We start from the raw sequence: 23,179 nt of genomic DNA on the forward strand, positions 1-23,179 counted from the left end.
TGAAATAATTGAATGGCATCCAAACTGAAATCTAGGATTTTGAAGAAATCGCTATCAATTTTAAAATTGCGTTTATTTTTGCCAAAATCGAAGTAATGCATTTTATTTGGAGAAAAAAATCTGTGAACTCTTTGCTACATTCTGATTTAATCGATTAAGTCTTTAAACATCAAAGTTAATCGGACAAGAGCATTTTTTTTCTAAAAAAGATGTTTGATAATATTTGACATGTTAAGCAATTTTAAGTGCTCAAATTTGTATTTTGGTAACACATTAATGTACAATTAGTTGCACAATGATTTTTTTTTTCATTTTGTTTAGAAAATCATTTACTCTTGGAATTTAAAAGAAAAGTAGGAAACTGAAAATGAGTTAATTTTTGTTAAGTGGTGTTTGCCAGCAATGTTATTTTGTGATTATTTTTTATAAACAATTATATTTCAACTCTTAACAATAAATTTTATGCTACAATTTGTTCGAAATTCAATAAATTATATTTATAACAAGTTTGAGAATCATTCCATCCTGGAATGGTTCTTAAAAGCCCGAAGTTAAAAAAGAACCGCGGTTCTTTTTTTGTGAGCCATGGTTCATTCGCTCTTTTCAGTGAACCGGCTCTTTGAGCGGCTCTCTCTTTTTTTGCCCACCTCTAGTCTGGGGGGGGGGGGGGTGAGCTTGGGTCAATGTATTTTTTTACAGATTTAGCAATTTCTCAGGTTTTTCTCAATGAAACATTTTATTGTTCAAAGCTTGTGTAGAGGACATATCAGCAAAACTAAAAAAAATCTTGTCATTTTGGCAAGCTGTCAAAATAGAGGTATGTTTTTGGTCAAAAATTACCTGTACAAAAATCAACCTTTTAATATTTGTTTTTTAGAAATTGCAAAAAGCAATCATACATTAAAAGTGCTTGAAAACATTCAATTTGTATTTCTAGAGTTTTTTTTAAAGGTCATATAATTCAAATTTTATTTTTTTGCTTTTTGGGTGTTTTTAGAATCGCCTTGTGTCAGGGGTATTCAAAAACATCCAAAAAGCGAAAAATGAAAATTTGGTTTATAGGACCTTTTAAAAAAAAACACTAGATTTGTTATTTAGAAATAGCGACAGGTGTTTCTTTTAACCCTTAGTCAAACCCACTGGCGGTATTTTAACAAATTTTGAATTTTGGGACCACCGATAAATAAAAGACGTACAAGTTTTGGAAAAAGTTTAAACATTGTCATGAATTCTGGAGCAACATTTAAAAAGGGCCAAATATGTTAGACGGTTACTAGCTTTAACTTTAATAAAGCGATACTTTTTGTTTCGAAATTTCGAAAACAATGCTTGAAATTTGGGAGTCATTTCTTTTGCTTCACAGTGTATTGAAACATTGCAATCGTCAGAGCGGCCAGGCCTACTGCGTGAAGTATGCCGCAGAGATGATTCGTTAATCTGGAATGTTGTTCGTGTTCAAACAATAAGGTTCGGATACTTTGTGACCCTCTGAGACGAGATACCGTTATTCTGGACATATTTTCCGTGATTTCAGCGACACAACTCCCTCAACTATGTAATTTACAAAAAATTACGAATTTCTCACTTACCTGTTGGCGTGCCTTCCAAGTGACGATACTATGAGAAGGTCTTGTTTAGGGATTTAGTTTTATCAATGTTTAGTGACAAGAAGGAAGAGGAAAAACATTTTTGATCGACGGTTTAATACGATAAACTTTATTCATCAGGTAGCCCATATAATTTACATCACTATACACATTTTAGTTAAACACATTGAGACTGTCTATGAGCGATCACAATCTTTCCTACTTCTATCTAATTGTCAGTAAAATATAATGGTAAAATATTATAAATATGTTGTTACACAAATGATAACACTCGAAAAAATTGGTAAAACACGATTTCTGTAAGATCTAATATCACTTTACGATCGAACGAACAAACTTTCAACATGCCACTTAAACACGCAAATTTCTTAGAGATATTGTTCAATTCTACCAACCAGACCTCCGGTCCAGATTCAACGCAAAATCTAACCAAAATTGAACCTCCGTCGCGCATCAGCCGTTGTTATTCGTTATTGCTGTTGTTGTTGTTGTTGCTTTTACTACTTATCAAAGGCACTCCAAAGATCTTCTCCCACGAGTGACAGACCGTCGTGACGGCGCTCTCTTTGGCGGTGTCCGTGGCGAAATCTATCCGCCACGTTTCGTACTTGTCCTCCTGTTCGTCCATAAAGTTGAGCCGACACGACAGACTGTTGATGTCCTCCAGCTCGACCAGATTCGTCATCAGCTGGGTGTACTTTGGCTCGATCTGGTACTTGCTGCTGTCGCTGAGCCACTTGATGTCCGCCGACAGGTACAGGTGATTGTCGGTCAGCAGGAGCGTGGACAGCTGAAGGCTCTGCAGGACGTCGTCGGACAGCACGTCGCAAAAGTTGATGATCATGAGGATTTTGACCATTTCGCCTTTGGTGGCCTTGTTCAGCTTACCGGTGAGCAGTTCCGACGGTTGATAGTCGAGGGTGCAGTACTCCGGGAGTGGGTTGTCTACGAGGGGAGGGGTAAGAGGGCGTTTTAGTATTGAGAGGAGAGCTTGATATGATTGTAACGAACCTGCAAAGAACAGCATGAGGCAATCCGTCCGCAGAATGTCCTGCAAGATTATGTGAACTCCACCGATTTGGCTCACCACAAACTTCATGCCGATCTTCCACGGTAGCACCTGAGCGATGCCAACACGATCAATTGTTCCGGACAAGTGCTTCTTCATCCAGCTGGCAGGATCATCGCTAGAAAGAAAAAAACATTAGCATCTCTTTCAAGGCAACACTTCGACTTTGACTCACTTTTCCGCCGCAGTCTTCTTCATGACGTAGAACTTGGTCGTGGACATGATGAACAGCCCGTCGAATCCCGTTGGCCACTCTTCCAGCTTGTTCTCGTCAAATATGACGCACGAAACGAGCCACTTGAGCGATTCGTTCGCGTCCTCAAACAGGTTCTGATACAGGTACAGCTTCAGCCTATGATCAACATTGGCGTAATCTGTGTACGAGTACCGCATGGGTTCAAAGTTCAGCTTCAGCGACGTTTCCGACTTGTTCGCCTTGGGTGTTTTGGACATGAGCATGTTGGTGGACTGGAACAACCCGCCCAGCATGTTGCTGATCACGGACGTTTCCGCCTTGACCGCGGGCGATTGCTGCGCCGCGGTCGTCTTAAGCCCGTTGTCACCCTTCTTCGACTTGTCACTATCGACTGTTTCGTCCGACGTCGAACTCTGCTTTTGCTCTTGGTTCGACTCGTACGCCGTGCAGACGCTGTCCGTGACCGACCCGGACGAGCTGCTCTCGGTTAGGTTGGCCGCCGTGAGATAGTTTTTCTTGTGTGCTTGGGCCGACGCTGCCGAAGGTGGCGACTTTGCCGCTGCTGAGGCTGGTTCCTTGCCCTCCGGTTCTCCTTCGGCATCGTCCAGCTTGACGGCCTTGGCAAAGCTTTCGGTGGCCTTCGCAATGAGATCGTGGGTGGACGTTTCCTGGTTGATGAGGGTGGACGATGCGATTTTGAAGTCGTCACTGGTGTTTTCCAGCGCCGTGGCGACCAGGTCCGGTGGAAGTTGTAGGTTGCGCCGTTCCTCCGAGTGTTTTCGGCTGGGGTGGAAGCTGTGAGAAGAGTTGGGGAGAAATATGATTTAGTCAACTAACACTATCGACTTACTACTAGCATGTTCAAACATATTGAAATATCTGCCACTTCGGTCTAGGTTCCGGGCTGCTCATCCATATGTTGGATTCGGACTCGTAATAATTATGTTGACCTTTTCGGAATAAGCTAGAAGAAGCTAACTTGTTGAAAATCGGGCTAGCCAACACGGTGTATCAAGGTCCTGTACAGCAAAACTTTTGTAGACGTTCTTAGGCTGTGGGGCATTAGCTGGCTACGAAGACCGTAGAGCGCCCTGTTTGCAGCATCGTTGTCGCAGGTTACTATCACTGTACCAAGATATACAAATTCATCCACCACCGCGTATCTTTCCCCATGTATTACCACCTCCGAAACACCTTACCAGCAGTAAAATACTTGGTCTTGGTAGTGTTGATGATGGCCAGTCCGATCTTCGAAGGTTCCCGCTTGAACGGAAAGAACACAGCATCGTCAGCGTATCCAAGCTGCTTGTGCGATTTGGTGATGAGTGTTCCGTTTCTTTGCACGCCTGACCTTCGAGCATCTTCCTCCAACGCAACGTTACAAAAGCTTCAGATGTTTCGTTACCTATTTGAACGCTTGATTTAGCTCCGTCGAGCGCGGCACGAATCAGTCAAATTAACTACGCCGGAAGGCAGTGTTCTAGATTTTTTTTCCAAAGTTTGTTTCATTTGACTGAATCGTACCCCACCTTGAAATCGATAAACAAATGGTGTGTTTGCAGGTTGTACTCTCGGTATATGTCGAGGATCGCTCGAAAACCGCACTGGTAACAAAAGTCTCGGTCATCGATCTCAGCTTGCTCCACAGAAATGCGCGAGCGTACTTTGTACACTAAGTTGAGGAATCGAGTCTTTGTCCCTTCTTGAAGATTGGGGTGACGAGCCCGTCTAACCAGTCGATTGGAAGCTGTTCTTCGTACCAAACGTGTAGAATGATTTGGTGCAGAATCTCGGTCATCCGCTTACTCCTGTGCTTGAAAAGTTCGACCGGAAGTCCGCCCTTTCCCGCAAATTATCTCCTTAACAGCCTTAGCTACTTGCACCAACGTAGGCGGGTTCACAGCTATTCCATCTTCCTCAACGTGTACCCTGTCCTCGACTTCGATGATTCTCTCTCGTGTCTTACACAGCTGTTGAAAGAGCACCATCCACCTGGCCGCTACCGCTGTCTTATATCTGTCAACAGATTATCTTCCCCTTGCGTTCGTTTCTCAGCTCTTCGCAACTCACTTTACCGTCACAGTTTCGGCGCGTACCCTTAACCAGCATACGTTTCCTTGCCTCATTCTTCCCGTCCTTTACTCACTGGCACTCCGCATCGAACCACCCTTTGGGTTTGCGACCTCTGGTCGTGCCGATCACTTCGGTAGCCGTTGTGTTGACGATGCTCGGGAGGGCTCCCCATTGCTCGTTCGAGTTGCCCGTGGGCGTGCCCTCGTTAATCCGCTCGATGTACTCAAACCTTAGCTCTTCGTAATTCTTGGAATTTACTCACCCCCGATCCAGCACCTCGATGCTGCTTTGACTAGGATTGCTCAGTATCTCGATGTCGCTCTCGTTGCCCAGCTGCAGATCGACGTCCCGATCGCGCTCCGAGTTGGTACTTCCCGCCACACTCTGGTTCGAATCGCACGAACTCGTCGGTTCGGAAATCCGCGAGCAAGACGATGAGTCGTTCAGCGAGTTGGCCGATCCTGTGGGTGAAGATTTTTGTTTGGTTTAATGATTTGTTGGTAAGTTTGCCGGATCGAGACAACACTTTCAGAACTGGGAGTTTAAACCTTGTGTGAGATAATCTAGTTTAAACTTCCGATTCTTTGACCACAATACCACAACACGCAACAAGAGCAGAAAGATATTCAAGCACTTTGGACAACTTACAATCACCTACAACCAATTACATTCTTCTAATTTGAATATTGATTCTACTCTGTTTCAAAAGAAAAGAAAAATCAAAACAAGCATCTTACTCGGTTTGTTCTTCACCGGTGACTTCCATGCTACCGGCAGTACTGTTGATTTGTTAACGTTTAGTTCAAACCGAAACAAAGTAGATAAAACCAGACGAAGAAGCGTTCACGATTAGTGTTTAGTTAGTTTGTTTCAATCGCTACGGTTCTAAAGGGTTGGACCTACACAGACACATTCTACCGATCTCTAGCGAACTGGAACTTCTGCTGGGGAAGAAGTTCTAGTTCGGCGTTCCACTACTAGCACTCTAGTTAGCTACGGACCTTTCAAATTCCAAAAAAATTCAAACTTACCAATGCTGTTCTTCGATCCACTCTGGTTCAACGTCGCCCCCAGTCCGGACGTTCCCGGAACCGACTCGTCCGCAGTCGTATCAGCTTCCGGAACCACCGTTCTGACGTTCAAATCACTCTCCAGCACCTGTTTGCTCGGCGATTCCTTGATCTCGATGCAATACCCTCCCTGGCACTCCGGACACTGAAGATCTGCAAACAAACCAAGACGTTTCAACACCCCCACTTCACCCCGCCTCAACAACAACCGCGCTCACCGTCCATCGACTTGTTCTGGTTGACCTCACGGGAGAACGTCGCGTTGCAAACCACGCACTTGTACAGCTTCTGGTTCATCTCCGATAGCGGACGCTTCGAGAGGATGTCCCGCAGGTAGTGTTCCAGCTCCTGGCAGGTCAGCTCGTCCGCCTCGTACGTCCGCGACTTTTTGTCCCGCTTGATCGTGTCGAACAGCAGGATTATGGTCGTGGACGTGGGCCGCTCGCACGCCTGCAGCGTTTTGATGCCCCAGCGGGTCTTCGTCCTGGAAGAGTGAACGGTAGGAAGTGTGTTGGACGTTGGTAAATAAAAAAAAACTCACTTTCCGTTGTCCTTTTCCCGAATGCTCGCTTCCGAAACTATTAGGCAGAACTCTGTCGGACTTTCTTTGATTTTCACCATGTAGCAACGCTCATCTTCCTCCACTTCCGATTCTGAAAATTTAAAAAAAAAAGTTAAAGTCGTCCTTTCCATCAAACAAAATAATTCTCACCTGTCTCAACCTCCGCCGCATTCCCATAGATATTGGTCAGATCCAGCGAGTTTTTGGTGTTTTCAACGGTCGTCCCCGTCACCGACAAGTAGTTTGAATCGCTAAGCACACTCTTAAAATCGGACTCGTTTGCCTCATTGTCCGACCGTTTCCCACGCCTAATCGGCGACTCGATCGACTCCATCAACGTCGAACCGTCCCGATCAACGGGCGTGGACGTCATCATCATCGCGTCCCCTCCGGACTGGTCAAAGTGGTTCGTATCGATGGGGGCCGTCGTCGCGGAGCGTTTGCTGTCACTTTCGTAGTGCATCACACTCTCAAACTCCTTCTCCGTGGACGGGTCGAAGCCGATCACGTTCTTGACCATGTCGCCGGCCTGGCTCTGGAGCCACTCGCTGCCGTACTGTTTGCGCAGGTTCTCCAGCTGCTTCTTCGTCTCCAGATGGTCGCGGCTTGTTTCTGGTGATTGGGAGTATTGTTGTAAGCACTAATTGAGGTAATAAGCGCACAATCTTACCTAAACTATTGGCCGACGCCGCGGTCAACTCTACTTTGGTCACTTTTGGTTGGTTACTTTCGGACGGTTCGTCTTCCGAAATGATTGCACGTCGCACCTTGATCTTCTTTTGGCTGATGATTGAGCTGCTCATGTCTTCTGTAAAAAGTGGTAGAATTTTCAGTAAAGAAAAAAAAAAACAAAAAGAGAACCTTAAAACACTTACCTCTAACATCCAGCATGAAGCTACTCTTCGAAGATATGCTTCCCGTTGGCGTGTTCATGACGCTCTTTCTCGTCGGAGTGTTGAACCCGCTGGACGTGACACTTCCCGGACTCCGCGGCACCAGAATCGCGTGATAGCTGTCGTAGTTTCCTGTGAGCGTTTTTTCGTACTTGGTCAACGGTTCGTCGTCCAGAACGAATTTCGCGTTGGACGTGTTCCGGTTCAGATATCGAGCACTCGCCTGCCGGTGCTTCGGATGGCAGGCCAGCGGATTGTCCTTCAGGTTGAGGCAACACAGCGAGGACAGCGTGCTGACCGGGAGGAGTGCCGTGTGATCTACGATACAATTCCCGGAAAGGTCCAGATCGTTGAGGCTCAACAGACGCGAAACTCCGGACAGATCCTCGATGAAATTGTTCGAGATGTGAAAAATTTGCAACTTTTTCATGGTGTCGACGTGAAACGAAGGAATATGGCTGAGGCGATTGAAGCTCAGATTTAGCACGCGCAGATTTGGCAGCCATTTGATTGCTGATGCGCTCACAATTTGATTGTGACTCAGGTTCAGGTTCTCCAACCACGGTGTAAACTCAAGCGAACTATCAATATGGTCCAGCATATTGTACGAAAAGTTGGCTGCCTTGAGCTCGTTCCACGTGAAGCCGTTCCCATTATCGCCTCCGCACGAGGTGATAATCTCCTTCACATTCGCTATGCTCCGAATGCACGTTATCTCAACCAGCTGAGACCGCATCTGCTGAATGCCCATCACCTGACTAATCGGAATCTTCTGAATCTCCAACTTTCGTAAGCTTCTAAACTTGGCAATGTCCACCGCAAATTCGTACGGATCATCGTTTATAAACTGATTCAAACTCAGTATGACCGTCTTCTGGACAAAATCATATATAAACTGCAGGTCTCGGAACACGTCCGATTTGGCATTGTTGGGTTTGACCACCTGGAAACCCTGCGGAGGAAGAATCTCATTCTTGTCCACAATCAAACTGAACGAATCATTCAGCGCTCGCATCAACGACCCTAAAACAAAACAATGCAAATTAATCCCATTCCACCCCCAGTCAATTAATAACATTTTTTTACCCGATAACGATAGTTTATACTCGCAATTCAGCACTTTATCGCCACTCTCCTTCAGCAACTTTGCCAGCGCCGTAATTTGCTTCGGATCCATGACGGCTTCGGCCTTGGCGCAGCCTAACTTCCTTTATAATATAAATTCTCAAGTCGTCGTAAACAACAACGTCGTCGTCGTTCGATTACTCATCTGCAACACCCTGAAACAAGAAGTGCAAGTGCGAAATAGAAAACACTCGCTCTAGACTGAGATTTGCTAAAGCCCCGACTAAACTTACCAAAATATTTATTTATTGGCATTCGCCTGTGTTGGTTCCAATCCAAGGCAGCCTTGTTGTTTTGTTGCAGCCAATCAAAAGAGAGAGAGAAAAGAAAGCTTACGACGAAAAGGGAACCGTTTCTCAAAGTGCGACGAAAATGGCAAATTTTCCAACCTGGCCGTAGATTTCGCACGCACCTTTGCGATATTATTGTCGAGGATGTCGATCTCTAACAAATTAAGCACAATTTACTCGGAAAATGTTGGATTTACTCGCGAAAAGAGCACAAAAATATTCGGCCACAATCAGTCCCAAGACCAGACAGAGCTAATGATTTTCACAAAAACAGCTGTCAAATCATTAAAAAGGGTCGTTGTCAAACAAAAGAGAGAAAAAAAAATGTGAATGGGAAAGGCGTGTGCGCGAAAGACGGAACGCAAAAGCATCGCGGACATGATTTGGAAACACTTGGGAAAGATGTCAGCTGAAATTCTAGAGTGTGGTCTATATATACCACAATCTATCGAGAAATTAAAAGTGCAACAAGGAGTTAAACTTTCTGTCAAGCTGCTGTGAAGTATTCCATGACAGCTGTGGAAGTTTCACCCTATGTTACCGGGTCACATCTCTCTTTTTAATTTCTTGATAGATTGTGATAAACATTGTATGATGTTTGAGTACAAGATTCTGATTTTAGCCAAATTTTATTTTATTTTTTTTTTATTGAAATAAGTGGAAACTGAGTTTAGTTTTCATAACCATGTTGCACTTTTAATTTCTCGATGTTGTACTTTTGATACGTCCATTATATCGATGTCCAAACCGGTAACGCAAAGCATGTTGCATTGCATACACAACTAGATATGAGATGTAGGATTAAAGTCAGCCATGCTTTTGAACGGGTTCTCCGTTCGTTCAAGTTCACAAAGCAACACGAAAAATAACAGCCCTGAGAACGAACGCTTGTCTCTAAGAAACATTCGTTCAGTAGGCCTTTTTGAAACGAACCGAGAACCCAGTTCAGAACTTCAACATATTCCTTTGATAAGACCTCATTCAGTACTGCTAGCTTAGTAGTAACAAATAGGTTTAGTAATCAGAGGAAGTGAGTTCGAATTGGGTCCTAAAATGAAGCTTAGAATGCTGATATTTTTGTTTACAGCGATAAAGCTTATTTTTCTGAGTACAATGACCCTTTGTACGACCACAAAGAGTTTAAAATGGATTTTTAAATCAATTTTGAAAAATTAACCTCGCGGTCCTTCTTGACAGAAAAGCTCCTACTTGACAGCTCGTTCCAAGGGGACCATAGTTGATCCATCGAAAAAATGTTGTCTTGTCAATTTTTTTTTGAGTTAAAATGAAAAAAAAAAAAGATCAGAAATGGTTTTTAACCGTGTTTTTTACCGTTGTACATAAAAATTGACACAGGGCTTTAGTACCCAATTCCTGAACTTGAAAAGCATGGATTTTTTTTAAATAACGGTGGCAATATGATTTCGTCTCCATTTTAGTTGGGGTTTCTTTTTGCTTTTGTACCGTTTCATTTAGTCTACCTACTTTATTTGTATAAAAAGTTATTTCAATCGTCGTCAAAAAGTTGTGTACCGAACCACACAAAACAAATTCAAAAACTTGAGATTCAAACTCACTTCCTTTGAATAATATACTTGCATGTTACCACCGAGCTAACCTAGCTCTGTATAAATTGTTCTACTGAATGATTATTTAAGTTAAACTCTCGGTTTGATAGTAAGTGTGAGTATCGTGTAAAAAATGACAGTTCGTCACTTCTTAGTTAAACCTCGACCAACCAACGGGATATAAACTAAAAAAGTGTCCAACGAAATAGTGACCACCGGAGGATGAGTGTCTCTAAATTTACACGCCAGCAAGCTTTCGGATTCTGCGATGGTCACGCGATGGATCCATTAGGACAAAGTTTTTGTCTTCCTCATCTTACTGAGAAAGGGCTATAAAATCACTCGAGAAATGAAATTCTTAATTTGACACACATATCGAATCAGAATCATATTCTGAGCAAATGTCTGTGTGTAGTAATGTTATACGAAAAATGGTCACTCGATTATCTCTGGACTGGCTGAACGGATTAAGACCGTTTTGGTCTCATTCGATCCGTCTGTCTATAAATCATAATGTTAACTTAACCTCCCCTGTAGATTCAGAACTGTATTCTTTTTGAACATTCGTGCTCAAACTCAATCCATTCCAACGAATCTTCTTCGCGGTTAATTTTACGCAGTTGGCTTGGCCGTTTAGAAAAGAAGGCTGCGCTTTCCACTGTATCGATTTATCACAGTGTTGCAGCCCTTTGCGGATGTGTTGGTGCGATGTTTACGTTCTGCACACACACGCGCGTACAAATTTGCCTCACCTTTCGTGTCGTGCGCCCCCTTGTGTCAATCGCACGTCAAAAGTTTTCAAACCACAAAATTTTTGCTCGGATGGCCGTGATTTTTCGCTTCTTGGTGTGAAAAATTGTTAAATTTGTACATTTTCTAGTCTCAAAATGCAATGATTTAGTGCTTAATTCTGATCCAGGCTGTGCCGTGCATCGAGCAACGTTCGAGGACTAGTGGTAAGAACAGTTTGGTGGTTTTATTGCGAAATTTTTGTTCCAGAAGTTTAGGCGCGGGGCTCGGCCCTGCTCATTGATGAAGCGGATTGCAAAATTAATGGAAAGAGTTGTTTTGCAAGGCGCGTTTCATTGTGCGATAAAACACGCGATTTCTCGTAGTAGGCCGTTACCAACTCAACAGCAAATTGTTTGGAACTTTTTGCAAGGTTGGACGTCACTCGAAATTCGAAACCGCAAAATTTTTCACCCGAAAATGGATTCCCCAAATTCTCGCACAGTTTCCGTGGAGGGACTCATCCTGGGCCTGATGGACAGTTTGATTAAGTTGGTGCCGGAAAAGTCCGCTGCCGGTGAGGGTGGTGAAGGTCCTGCGGAAGGGGGTGCTCCGACGGTGGCTGCCAAGACGACCACGAATCGACGGCTGTTGAAGATGAGGCAGCAGGTGGCCAAACAGAACAAGTTCATCCAGGACACCAAAAAGCAGATCCGGGTTCTGAGCGAGATGGCTCCAAAGTCCGTGTCCGATCGGGAGGAGCTGGCGTTTTTGAAGAGTAGGTTGGACAAGGAGAACGACCTGTTGAAGAACCTGCTAAAGACGTTGATTGAGGAGCAAAAGAAGGACGCGAGTCAGCCGTGGGAACCGGTTCGTTTGTGCACCGGTCCCGCCGATGATGTCTGTCGGAATCCGTGGATGTTGGGCACAGATCAAAGCGGGATGGAGCCGCGTTTTTCGTTTGACTCGACGCTTTCGTCGCTGACCTCGCAAGTGGACTTGACCGCGGCCACTAAGGACATAAGTGATCGATTGCAGAAGGAACTGATGAACCGGGACCGGGTGATTGCGATCCTGCAGAGTCGAGTTGAGGCGCTGACGGCGGATGTGATGAAGGTGCAGCGGGACAACACTGCCATCCTGGACAAGACGCCGCGACCTGCGACGAGATACTGCGAAACGGATATGGTCAGTCGGTTGCAGTTTTACAAGGAAAATACCGACGCTCTGGAGCGAAATCTGGTGAAGATGGGTGCGGCGTTGGGTGCGATTCGGTCGGAACTTGGCACCAACGTCACCGGCGAACCGATTGGCTGCAGTACGTTACTGTCGTCGACCATGGAGTCTTCAACGCAGAGTAACGGACATCCATCGTTGACAACCTCGGGCAAAAACGGACGTCCTTCGATGACAACGGCGAGCAAAACCGGAGACGAACAGTACGTGACACTGCTGAAGGAACTGGCCAAGAAATCAGACGAGTGCAAACGGCTCACGGATCGTCTCGCCAAAAGCTGCAACTGCCAGACGGAAACGCCGGAACAGGTGGAGCTTGAAGCGCTCAAAAGTCGCTGCTCGGAGTTGCTCAACGAGCAGCAAGAATTTAAGCTGCTAATCAGAGAGCAGGGCGATCAGTTGGATGAGTATCGGAACAAGTATCTGGCCGCCCAGCAGAAGGTTGAGGAGCAAAACATCGAGATGGCCAAACGGGATCTTACTAATCAACGTGTCGAGGAGCAGATCAACGAAGAGGTGGCGCGAATAAAGGCCAAATTCCAGGAAAAAATGCGACAGCTGGCGCCATTTCCGCGGCTTTTGGAGGCCGAGGAGAAGAAAGTGAAGGAGCTAAAGAAGTCAAACGAAAAGCTGCTAGAAGAGTTGAAGAAATCCGTTAAAGAAACCAAAGCTCTGGAAATTCGCTTGCAAAGTGCCCACGCATCGCAAAATGCGGCACTGGAAAAGGAGCACAATCTGCTGAAAGTCGAGATGGAACAGGTGCGAGAGGAAATCAAGAAAGAAAGCAAGAAATACGATCAGATCAAGGAACAGCTGGTGGCCAGTCAGAAAGAAGTGGAAGATGTTCGCGCCGAAACGGCCAAGATAATCGCCCGAACCAAGGACCGAGCCCAGGAGGATCGCGCCGCTGCTCAAGCACAAAAGAACGCTCTCGAGCTTGAACTGGCCAAATCTCGTGCCAACGCCGCCGTCACCATCGGCAACCGGGAAGCTGCCCTGCGCGAGATGCAAGGCCAAATCGGAGTCCTGTCTTCGAGCTTCAACGATGCCCAGATGCAGATTCAATCGCTGCGCCACCAACTCACGTGTCTGCAAGACGACAAATACGGCTCCGGCTCGCGTGCTTGACCCGAACTCTTATCGCAACTTCTCTTTGAACAACAATAAATCATTCCGATAGCGCGTTCTTTATTGTCTGTTTGCATTGTAGATTGATGAAATATTCGACGTTTATTTCAGAAACCCGCTGGTGGGCATCACGAACCCATAAATTACGGGGACCAAAGCTGATTTACAACTTTATTGGCCACAACACGAAACCACAAACGCAACGCAAATTTGCCACAACACAAAACCAACCATGACTGACTTTTGCGACGATCTGGAGAACTGGATGGGCAAGATGCCGGCGGAGCTGAAGGCGGTGCCCATTATCAACCTGGCGATTCCGGGCTCGCACGACACCATGTCGTACGGGATCAAAAGCAAGGCGCCGGTCGCCCCGGATGCCGATCCGGTCGTGGGCACGCTCAACAAGTACATTCCGTGCGTGGTGAAGCGATGGGCTGTCACGCAGCGGTACGACATTGTGGACCAGCTCAAGTGTGGCGTGAGGTGAGTTGTTATCGCAGATTTCAAACACATATACACTAGGATTCAACAAAAATGACTTTTTGGCAGAGATTCAGGGGCATGTTCTGGTGGGCGTACTGGGTTCAAATCCCTAGTATATGCTTGATTTAACATAACAGGAGCTGACGCTCCGTCTTTGAATTTTAGATGGAACTCGCCTCGTAAAAACTAACTTGATATAGCATTGAAGTTTTGACCACTCTAAATTCAGGCCTTCAAAGCCCCGCATTTTTTTATTTGGCCCCAGCAAAACATGCATCTCAATGCCATTTGATTCCACTAGTGTTCAAGTATTTCCCAAACACGGACTTCAACTTTAAGTACCTAATACTGAGTTTTTATTGTTTGTTTTGAAAATTATCTCAGCTAAGTTGTCAAGCAATTCATCTTGTAAGGAAAGAATTCTAGGAATGGAAGCAAATTGCTCAAAGCGTTCTTCAAGAGCAGTTTTCTGTGTTCGTGGTAGAATACCATTCAGCGAGGATTCCAAAATCTTGCTTGTGTTGTAAGAGGTTTGACATTTTGAATCGATTTTTTGCGGTTCAATCACGCAGCCGATCCAGTCCACCCAGGACGTAGAACCAGTTCTCCGACGGCGACATTGCAACCGCTTCTAACCGCGTCGTCAAAGTCAATGTCGGATATGGAGTTGTTGAAGAGGGCGGGCGTACGCTGCCTCTTCCTCGGACACATTTTACGCCAAACTTTTGTTTCTCTTCCTGGTGAATAATTCACAGATTTTTAAAGCATATACAGTAGTTGTTCGGTAACTGGGCTGAGAACGTAGCCCAGTCACCGAATGCTGCTCGCTAACTGGGCTGAACGAAAAATAACGAGGGGAACACCGATGCATAATATTTTCCTGATGAAATATAAAAATAAAAGGTAATCAAATTTATTTACGATGTTTACTTTTCATATTTCTTTAATTCAAGCAAAACATTGTAAAAGGTTCCAAGTCCATTTTCAAAACATTGAGAAAAATCAAGTTGAAATTTGCGAAAAGTTTTTCAAATCCCAATTCAACAAAACTAGGGTAATTTCAAAGTTTATTCCCTTAAAGGATGGAAAACTGTTGCTATTGTATTGCCTTGTGGTCAAAATTTCCAATAAATATATTATAATCGAGAATATTGATGAAAAAGTTTCATAGGCCCCGTCAGAAAGTTTTGATTCCACGAGATATGCTTTGGCCCTTTGCACTTTAGTTCCTTTGAAAACTGGGAAAGTTTCACTTTCCATTTTGGCCCCTGGCCAAACACGATGACAGCTTGTTTATGTTGATGCTTTGTTTGTTTGTACCGTGGCCAAAACAGCCCTAACCAAAACAAATTTCTTTATTCTGTTTGGCCTTTTGCATCGAATACATTTTTTCGGTGTTTTAAATTGTTTTTTGAAGTTTTTATACGTGGTTTTTGTGTTATTTTAGGTATGAAAGATCGTGTAAAGCCTTAGGATTAACTTTGGATGTTGAAATTGAAATACTAGAGAATATTTATTTTGAGCAAATTTATGTTTGTGGAAGAATAACTCAACTGTTGATTTGTTGATTGGAGACGTCGCGGACGGCGACGTAACATGGGTTGTCGGGGTAAGTCTTGGCACCGGTTGGCGGTCTCCACGCATTGTGTTTTGGATCGCGTCCGAGGCCAGCATATTCTCCATTCAAACACTGACTTATCAGCCGCTCCGGATCGATGCGCCAGCGACGAAATGAACGAAGTGTTGGCGTTCGTGTCGTCGGATCTGCTCGTGATGTATTTACCGTCGTGGCGGTCATCGGTGGTTTACACAATTGCCGGGTTGTTCCGGAAGTTGTCGGCTGGACTGATCCCCGGCGTATTTATTTGTTGGCTGGCTTGTTGTTACACGTCGTTGTTGCCGAATTGGGATTGCTGGTGACGTCCGTCGACGAAGTGCGGTTGCCGTTTTTTTCCATGAAGTAGTTGATAAAGCAGAGACCGTCTGAATTGTGGTTCTGCTGGGTTTTTGGATCCGAGATTTATTGGGGTGTAATTTTCGGCACTGTCCGTACCGAGAATTGATGCTGTGATCACCACCCGGACGCCTACTTCTACCGCCAACATTTTTACATCCCCTGCTACTTCCGCCGGTGGACAAAGCCGAGACACGCCCTGCCAGTCCCGCAGGACCGGCTGGACTTTCAAGCGGACTGCTCGGACCGTTCGTCGTTCTATTCCACTAATTTGAAACAAAGGGCCATACTTTGTTTCTATTTTTGTTTTGAAATGACACTGTGTTGGTCCCTGGACCTAACACGATTTCAAAACAAAACAAATCAGTTTCCATATTGGCCGTTTGATGCCAAGGGTCTATGAGGAAATTGAAAACAAACAAAATGTGATAAACTTTGGCCTTTTGCAATACTGGATTTTTTTCACATAAAAATCAACTTTTTATACTTTTCTCGAAATGTAGTGATAGTTTTCGGCTAAATGCATCGTTTGCAGTGAAAATCCCGTTTGTTTACATTTTTGACTTAGGACCTTTTATAATGTTTTGCTTGAATTGTGACTTGAAATGAAATAAAAGTTTGATTTTTTTTTACTATTTATTGAACGTACTTTTGAATCCATTAACCCCTCGGTCATTTTGGTTTGTTTTGGTTTTTTGACGTTTGTCTGCTTTTTAACTGGGCTACGGCCCAGTTATCGAGCGCACAGTTAAAAAGCAGCCCAGTTAAACAACGCCCAGTTACCGAACAACTACTGTAATCAACACAATGAATCCACGCACATGCTTTTGGCCCTTCTCCTAAATTTGGGTACAGTTTTGCGTTGCTTATCGGAATCGAATCAAAATCGTCGTTGCTTGGACATGGCCCGCGTCTCCACATCAAACATAGAAGCGGCTTTCGCACAGACGCCGCTTTGTCGCCATATGTCGCGTTTCCATCTGCTGATCACGAAATGAAAAATCAGAGCGTCTTCAGCACACAACTTCGCAGATAACAAGCAAATGTAATGCTTTAGAACGCTGTAAACTTAAATAAAAGTCAAAGTAATTATGCCGTGACAAAACCCGAAACGTGTTATGGAAGCGCATTTTCAGTTGACAAATTTATGCACTCTTGGTACTTGATCTTCCCGTCGGTGTTAGGGAAGTGCTCAATTTGTTGGCAAATTCTCTGAATTTTGAAACAAGTGCGAAGTGAAAACAAAGAGTCTATCCTGCTCACGTCAGTTGATGTTTACTTAAGCCTTTCTAGTCGAACATTTCCTAACACATTCACACCTCTGAGTGCCACAGAAGTTGGCTTGTTTGCAACAGAATCTGCTGTCTCTCTCTCTTGCAAAAGTTGTTTGTCATGCGACTTATAGCTGTTTTTGTGGCCTGCCGCCTGGTGACAGCTAACATTCTCGTTTTTCCGTGGGATAACAATTGCATGGATAATTTCGTAGTTATCAACCACGATTTCTTTTTCAGATATTTCGATTTGAGGATCTGCATGAAGCGGCCGGAAAACAAGTTCTACTTTGTGCACGGCCTGTTTTGCGAGGAAATTGCCGAACCGCTGGACCAGTTGAAGGACTTTCTGCGGACGCACCCGCGCGAGTTTGTGGTGCTCGACTGTCAGCACTTTTATCTGTTCAATCCGACGGACCACTGCGTGCTGTCGGCCGAGCTGAACCGGATCTTCGACAAGAAAATCTACTCCCGGGACATTAACCAGCTTAAGGACTGCACGCTGGAATCGGCCACCCGAAACGGCAAACAAATCCTGATCGTGTATCGGAGCGATGCCTGCGTGAACGACCGGTTCTGGCTGAGCCAGGACTGGCCGACGCCGTGGCCAAACGAGGTAAGTGTGAAAAAGTTGCGCCAATATCTGGAGGAAACGCTAACGCAGCGTAGTCCCGAGGCGGGCCACGTTTCGCAGTGCGTGCTGACGCCGAGCGTGCGATTTATCGTGCCACGGTTTATGTCCTCCCTGAGGGCGACCTGTGCCAAAGAGGTGGACCGAAAGTTGATGGACTGGATCCGGCAGCAGGTTCCGGGGCCGTTTGGTCCCGACGAGAAACCCAAGTCGAACGTATTCTTAGCCGACTTTGTCGATATTCAGGACAGCAATTTTTGCCGAGTCGTTGTGGAGTTGAACAAGAAAATACTCGACCAAGGCTCAACCAGTGCCCAGAGTTCGCCCTCCCGGAAGAGCGTCGATTAAGTACGGGGCGGGATCGTTGCTGGATGACGTGCCATTTGTGGGAGTAAAGCTAAAGTGAGACAATCGAGAGAATGCAACGTCATTTGAGGGTGATCCATGGTATTGTTACGGTTTCCTGTAGAGAATGTGGGTAATATTCGAACCAAATCTTACAAAGAAAAAAATAATGTTACACTGAACTGAAAACAATCTTAGCTAGGTCTTCACTTTCCACTTAACCGCAGAACTAGAACTAACAGAAGCGAGGGAGAAAGAGGTTTATACATTACCTTTGATGTGAGTGTCTCTGTGATGGTAGAATCATCGCTCTATCGAATAGTTATTGGCGTTTGTACAACATTTATACACACATATTTTACACATACCTACGGTAGAACTCTGTATACAAAAACAAATAGTGCGCTAGCATTAAACTTTATCTGAATAGTACTTAAGCGTTCATCGGCCAGCCAAAAGCTCACTTGTCCTTTGTTGCTGTAAAGCTAGAATCAAAAATCCACCGAAACAATCGAGGGGGAGCAATTACCGCTGCCGGTTGGACATTCTTGATGGGATCTCAAACGACATCTAATATATCTCTAGTTCTATTTACACAACAGGTTGAAGAAAAAAGACGCTTCCAAACTTCATTCCATCTAGACAAAAGTTGGAACTCTTAAGTAGGTGACAAATCTTGCAATATGACATTCTCTTTACGAACTCATCACAGCCTAGTCTTTTAGCAAATATCTTTATTCGAATTAGTTCCCACAGACAACATATTGCACACGACGTTAGTTAAAGTTTTGCTCGCACGCGCAATTTAGTAGATTAAAAATTCGTACTGGTTCCCTGGTGGCACATACGCAGACACATACATACATTCACATATATAACAACACATGTTTGGTCGTACCGTTTTTAAAGTGATATTGAGATTTTAAAGTGTTGATCATTGAGGGCAAAATAATATATATAAATATAAATGGAAGTCTTTTTTATAGAAATAAACAAAACAAAAATCACGTACATAAATGAAAAGCACACAATCAGATGCAATCAGACTGCTCCTTAGACATTGTTTAGACCATAGAACAGATATATAGTAAGAGTATTGAAGAAAAGACAAAACAAAATTCAAAAAAGTTCTCTTGTCGTACAAATGATACATTTGTGATCAAGTTTGGTGTTGAATTAATGTGATTTGTAAACAATTGACAGTTGAGTAACATGCAACAATGCTGCACACTACCCATCACGTATCATCACGCGTGTCGTTTTTTTCCTCTCTTTTTTCAGACTAAAACTACCGAAAGCCTTGAAAAAGGGGAGTGGCCTCGAAGAAGTGGACGCTGACACTAGTGGCACAAGTTTAGTTGCTGGTAAAAGGCGGAGCATTTAATAAAACAATCTTTATTGAAAGAGGTTTGAGAATGGAATGAAAATTATTTCTGGTGACACCTTGCCGGTGTCCTTATGATCGTTGTTATGCAGTTGTTAGCGGTTGCCACCTAACACCCCCGCTCAATCGCGGAGTCCGAGCTTGGTCCGGAGCGCTTTGAACTGTCCGCGTACTCGTCGGCACATGGATCGCCTTCTTGATGGGCTGCCGGTCCACGTTGTAGACCTCGCCTCGCTTGACTCCAACTCACTGTTGATGCCATTCTTCGAAAGGTTGAAGTCATTACTCCGCTTCAAAACTTCAATCGTCGACGCCAGGTTCTTCACGACTGCTTCAGTGTTCCGTGCGTAGACAATCAAGACGTCCTTGGTGGAATCTGTAATACGTCCACCAACAGTTCTTCTGCAAAACTGTGTACAATGGTCAGGGAACCTACCCGGGGTTCTGCGCTCCCGTTCGTTGCGCCTCGAATGTTCCTCCTCGCGCCGGAATGTTCCTCCTCGCCCTCGTCTTCCGTCAGCCCAGTAACGACCGGCTGTCGTCCAGACGAATCCTCCACGGCCTCGTCCTGGTCTTCCGTCAGCTCTGCAACGACGTGTTGTAGCTCTGATAGACCAGCGAAAAGCTCCACGACACTATCGCCATCTGGAACAGCAGACACAGGCTCTTCCTAAACCGGTTCAACCACAGCAGGTTTCTCGTCCGATCCGATCCATTTGACCAGTAGATTCCGGCAGCTTCGATCCTTGGCCACCCGTTCCACCCGCAGCGTTCGCTTCCTTTGCTTCTCGTTCGCCGAGTCCGATTCCAACTCCGCCAGTCCCGCCAGGTGCAAGGGCGCCTTAACACAGTGCAGAAGGCCCTTGTCCTCAAGCAGGACCTCCATCCGGAATTTCCAATTTCCGTAGTTCGTCCCGTCTAGCAGCCAGATTTTCTCCTCAGCCATCTTCGGAATTTCTTGGGAAAAACTTCTTCAGTGCAAAACGTGACCTGGGCTCACAACCTAAAAGGCGGAGCTTTTAATAAAACAATCTTTATTGAAAGAGGTTTGAGAATGGAATGAAAATTATTTCTGGTGACACCTTGCCGGTGTCCTATGATCGTTGTTATGCAGTTGTTAGCGGTTGCCACCAAGCTGCTCGCGGTTGCCACCTAACAGCTGGTCGCTAAACCGATAAAGTCATAATGCAAGCGATGAAAAGCTCAAAACATACACAAACAAACGCGCCTCAGTCGGGTGAAGAAAGATTGCAAAAAATCGTCGAAACAGTGATGACAGTTTGGATCCAACTCGATTTCGATTATGTGTCATAGAGATCAATACTAAACGGGGAGCCACTAGAGTGGTTAAAAGTTCTACATTGCTCAAAACATTTGATGTTTTGGCTAATCCGTACTAGAAAAGCAATTCTCTGTAGTAGGACGGTAGGGCGGTTCTTATATTTTCCGACAACTGGAAGAATATTTGAGTCTAATCGATTTATTTCCTACGATTGCTCTCTAAAAGGAACAAACATATCCCGAAAACTCTACACCGTAATTTTTAGCACGTCGTAATGATTAGGGAGACAGGATTGATTGTTCGATGGTGGATGATGCGCGTCTGCTTCAAATGAATTGAGTGTTAATTCTGCTGGTAAAATTACGCTTGTTTGTCCCCGTGAAACTGTAACGTTCCACAAGTGACCATTAATTTGATGAAGGAGAAGCTTTTACAGCGCCTTGATGGACAGCTGCTTCATCTTGGGGCGCTTCTTCTCCAGCCGCTTGCGTTCCTTCTCCTCCCAGCGGCGCTGCTTTTCCGGATCTTCGTTGGCCAGGACCTTCTCCTTTTCCGCCTTGCGCTTCTCCTCGCGACGTTGTGCGGCAGCCTCGGCACGGGCCGCATGAGTATTCTTCATAAATTCCTCCTCGACGCGGGCACGGTTTTTGTCAGACTTTGCTTTACCCTGGTAGGAATGGAATATAGATATCGTTAGTAAAGTGTTGGTATGAGTATTAGTATGGACTTACTTCTTTGGATAAACGGAATCGCCTAACGCGTTCCATCAGATATAATACGAGAACTAAGAGTGGCTTCATCTCTTCCATGTCCAACTTGGCTGGCATGTTGAATCCACAGTGTAAAATGCGCTTAACTTCCGGCTGCTTTAGTGTGTTCGGGTCCTCCTGCTGGATGGGGCCACTGTACTGGTCCGAAACGTGGATGTACTCGATCAGGTGTGAAAACTTATTTAAAGCTGCTACTAATCTACTATCTAACAGACTGGAAGATGCTTCCGCAATCTCCGATAACAAGGAATAACCGGGACAGTTGTACTTTTCATCGGCTTTGTTGACTAGTGTGCAAAACTTGTTCAGATCGTTCATTTCTTTGAACATCTTGGCAGCCTGCTTTCTGGTGGCCACGCAGAAGACAAAATTGTCCATAGCATCCTGAGACATTTCCACCTTGATATGCAACTGGTCCTGGACCGGTTTCATGATTCCGGCAATCAGCGACACCAGATCCTGGCGCTTGATCATCTTCAGTTCGACCAGCATTCCCTCGCAGCAGGTTCGCCCGCTGCACCACAGCGTGTAGACACTTTCGCTCTCCTTGATGAAGCTCAGGGTCGATCCCTCGGTTTCCTTCTTTCCGTCGTCTCCGACCAGAACAAAGTTATCCTCCAGCAGGCTCTTGTGGGTCGACAGCCACAGACTGGCCAACGAAGAGTTCTTCTTGTTTCCGAACAAGTAGTTGGCAAAGTACGCCAGCAGTCCGGCCAACATCAGCATCTCCATCCAGTACGAATCCCAGTGGGTTCGGAAGTGCATCGGCACTTTGGCCATCGTAAGCTTCGGTTCCGTCTTCTTAGCGTCGCTCAGTTTGATCTCATCCTGTTCGGCCGCTGTACCGGCGAATCCTTCAAACTCTTCCTCGTCCTGGAAGTGCTCAAATTCGTTCTCTTCATCCTCAACCACAGCTTCATCCTCGTCATTTCCATCAATCTCCGCGAAATCATTCCCGTCATCCTCCGGCGTGTTCACCGCTGGCGCCCCTTCTTGCTGCTGTTGCTGCTGCTGATGCTGATTAGCTGCCCCGCCAGCTGCATTTCCCACGACAAACTCATCGTCGTCAAAGTCTTCAAACTCGGCAAAGTCATTGTCCTCGAAATTGTCCGCGGCAGCCCAGGTCGTCTGCGCCAGAAGGCACGAGACCGCCACCGCCAGTAGCGTTACGTGCAATCGCATGTCCTCGATTTGGGGGAACCTTGGGAGAAGAGAGAAAAAAAAAATCTGAATTGAAGCAGTGTCATGATAGCTCCTTATTTGGAACAAATTTCGCCGAGTATTTTGAATATACAGCCGGCATACGAAACATTACTCACCTCGAGGAACAGTTGCACTACACTTTGGAGTGCTTTTTCACAAGTTTCAAGACTCGTTAAAACACTTAAAGTTCCATTAAAAGATTTAACCAATTGGATATGAGGCTGGTGCCTGCTCAATGGACAGAAAGTCTTATCGATTCGCCCTCACTTAACGATGTCTCACTGGGAAATGACAGTCAGATGATGAC

General features: G+C 45.1%; 4 protein-coding genes across 10 annotated transcripts; 2 read left to right on the top strand and 2 right to left on the bottom strand.

Annotated features, from left to right (window-relative positions):
- Window positions 1-1,686: 1,686 nt before the first annotated feature.
- On the bottom strand, window positions 1,687-9,160 carry LOC6041308. Of its 7 annotated transcripts, none has more exons than XM_038253413.1 (14): window positions 9,008-9,160; window positions 8,829-8,880; window positions 8,557-8,750; window positions 7,453-8,493; window positions 7,248-7,385; window positions 6,728-7,189; window positions 6,557-6,668; window positions 6,234-6,499; window positions 5,977-6,168; window positions 5,683-5,724; window positions 5,208-5,406; window positions 2,852-3,667; window positions 2,619-2,794; window positions 1,687-2,552 (listed from the first exon to the last, which is right to left on the bottom strand). In XM_038253413.1, exons 3-14 carry the CDS (start codon window positions 8,645-8,647, stop codon window positions 2,071-2,073), a joined length of 4,017 nt encoding a protein of 1,338 aa, XP_038109341.1. In that variant the 5' UTR covers window positions 8,648-8,750; window positions 8,829-8,880; window positions 9,008-9,160; the 3' UTR covers window positions 1,687-2,070. The 7 variants fall into 7 exon arrangements, with proteins under 7 accessions (XP_038109341.1, XP_038109342.1, XP_038109340.1 ...); XM_038253414.1 differs by having other exon boundaries at window positions 8,985-9,159; XM_038253412.1 differs by having other exon boundaries at window positions 8,829-8,926; window positions 9,008-9,158.
- A 2,074-nt stretch (window positions 9,161-11,234) lies between these two features.
- LOC6041311 (PI-PLC X domain-containing protein 2) lies at window positions 11,235-19,483 on the top strand. Its single transcript, XM_001850539.2, has 3 exons — window positions 11,235-11,409; window positions 13,658-14,032; window positions 17,498-19,483. The coding sequence occupies exons 2-3, from the start codon at window positions 13,779-13,781 to the stop codon at window positions 18,234-18,236; spliced, it is 993 nt and encodes a 330-aa protein (XP_001850591.1). The 5' UTR covers window positions 11,235-11,409; window positions 13,658-13,778; the 3' UTR covers window positions 18,237-19,483.
- Window positions 11,421-13,648, top strand: LOC6041310 (early endosome antigen 1). Its single transcript, XM_001850538.2, has one exon. It carries the CDS (start codon window positions 11,486-11,488, stop codon window positions 13,544-13,546), a length of 2,061 nt encoding a protein of 686 aa, XP_001850590.2. The 5' UTR covers window positions 11,421-11,485; the 3' UTR covers window positions 13,547-13,648.
- A 1,598-nt stretch (window positions 19,484-21,081) lies between the features above and the next one.
- On the bottom strand, window positions 21,082-23,159 carry LOC6041312 (coiled-coil domain-containing protein 47). Its single transcript, XM_001850540.2, has 3 exons — window positions 22,989-23,159; window positions 21,631-22,870; window positions 21,082-21,566 (listed from the first exon to the last, which is right to left on the bottom strand). Exons 2-3 carry the CDS (start codon window positions 22,849-22,851, stop codon window positions 21,330-21,332), a joined length of 1,458 nt encoding a protein of 485 aa, XP_001850592.2. The 5' UTR covers window positions 22,852-22,870; window positions 22,989-23,159; the 3' UTR covers window positions 21,082-21,329.
- Window positions 23,160-23,179: the final 20 nt, after the last annotated feature.

The sequence above is a fragment of the Culex quinquefasciatus genome, chromosome 2, assembly GCF_015732765.1.
Source record: "Culex quinquefasciatus strain JHB chromosome 2, VPISU_Cqui_1.0_pri_paternal, whole genome shotgun sequence".
Classification (NCBI taxonomy): Eukaryota; Metazoa; Arthropoda; class Insecta; order Diptera; family Culicidae; genus Culex; species Culex quinquefasciatus.

What these genes read in the sequence shown, in the direction of transcription:
- LOC6041310 (XM_001850538.2), top strand. Translation starts at nt 11,486, where the DNA reads ATGAAGCGGATTGCAAAATTAATGGAAAGAGTTGTTTTGCAAGGCGCG.
- LOC6041308 (XM_038253413.1), bottom strand. Translation starts at nt 8,647, where the DNA reads ATGGATCCGAAGCAAATTACGGCGCTGGCAAAGTTGCTGAAGGAGAGT. An exon ending in CTTCATGCTGGATGTTAGAG is followed by an intron (nt 7,386 to 7,452) that starts GTAAGTGTTTTA and finishes CACTTTTTACAG; the next exon opens with AAGACATGAGCAGCTCAATC. An exon ending in ACCGGTGAAGAACAAACCGA is followed by an intron (nt 5,407 to 5,682) that starts GTAAGATGCTTG and finishes CTTCACCCACAG; the next exon opens with GATCGGCCAACTCGCTGAAC.
- LOC6041312 (XM_001850540.2), bottom strand. Translation starts at nt 22,851, where the DNA reads ATGCGATTGCACGTAACGCTACTGGCGGTGGCGGTCTCGTGCCTTCTG. An exon ending in GATTCCGTTTATCCAAAGAA is followed by an intron (nt 21,567 to 21,630) that starts GTAAGTCCATAC and finishes CATTCCTACCAG; the next exon opens with GGTAAAGCAAAGTCTGACAA.
- LOC6041311 (XM_001850539.2), top strand. Translation starts at nt 13,779, where the DNA reads ATGACTGACTTTTGCGACGATCTGGAGAACTGGATGGGCAAGATGCCG. An exon ending in CAGCTCAAGTGTGGCGTGAG is followed by an intron (nt 14,033 to 17,497) that starts GTGAGTTGTTAT and finishes TTTCTTTTTCAG; the next exon opens with ATATTTCGATTTGAGGATCT.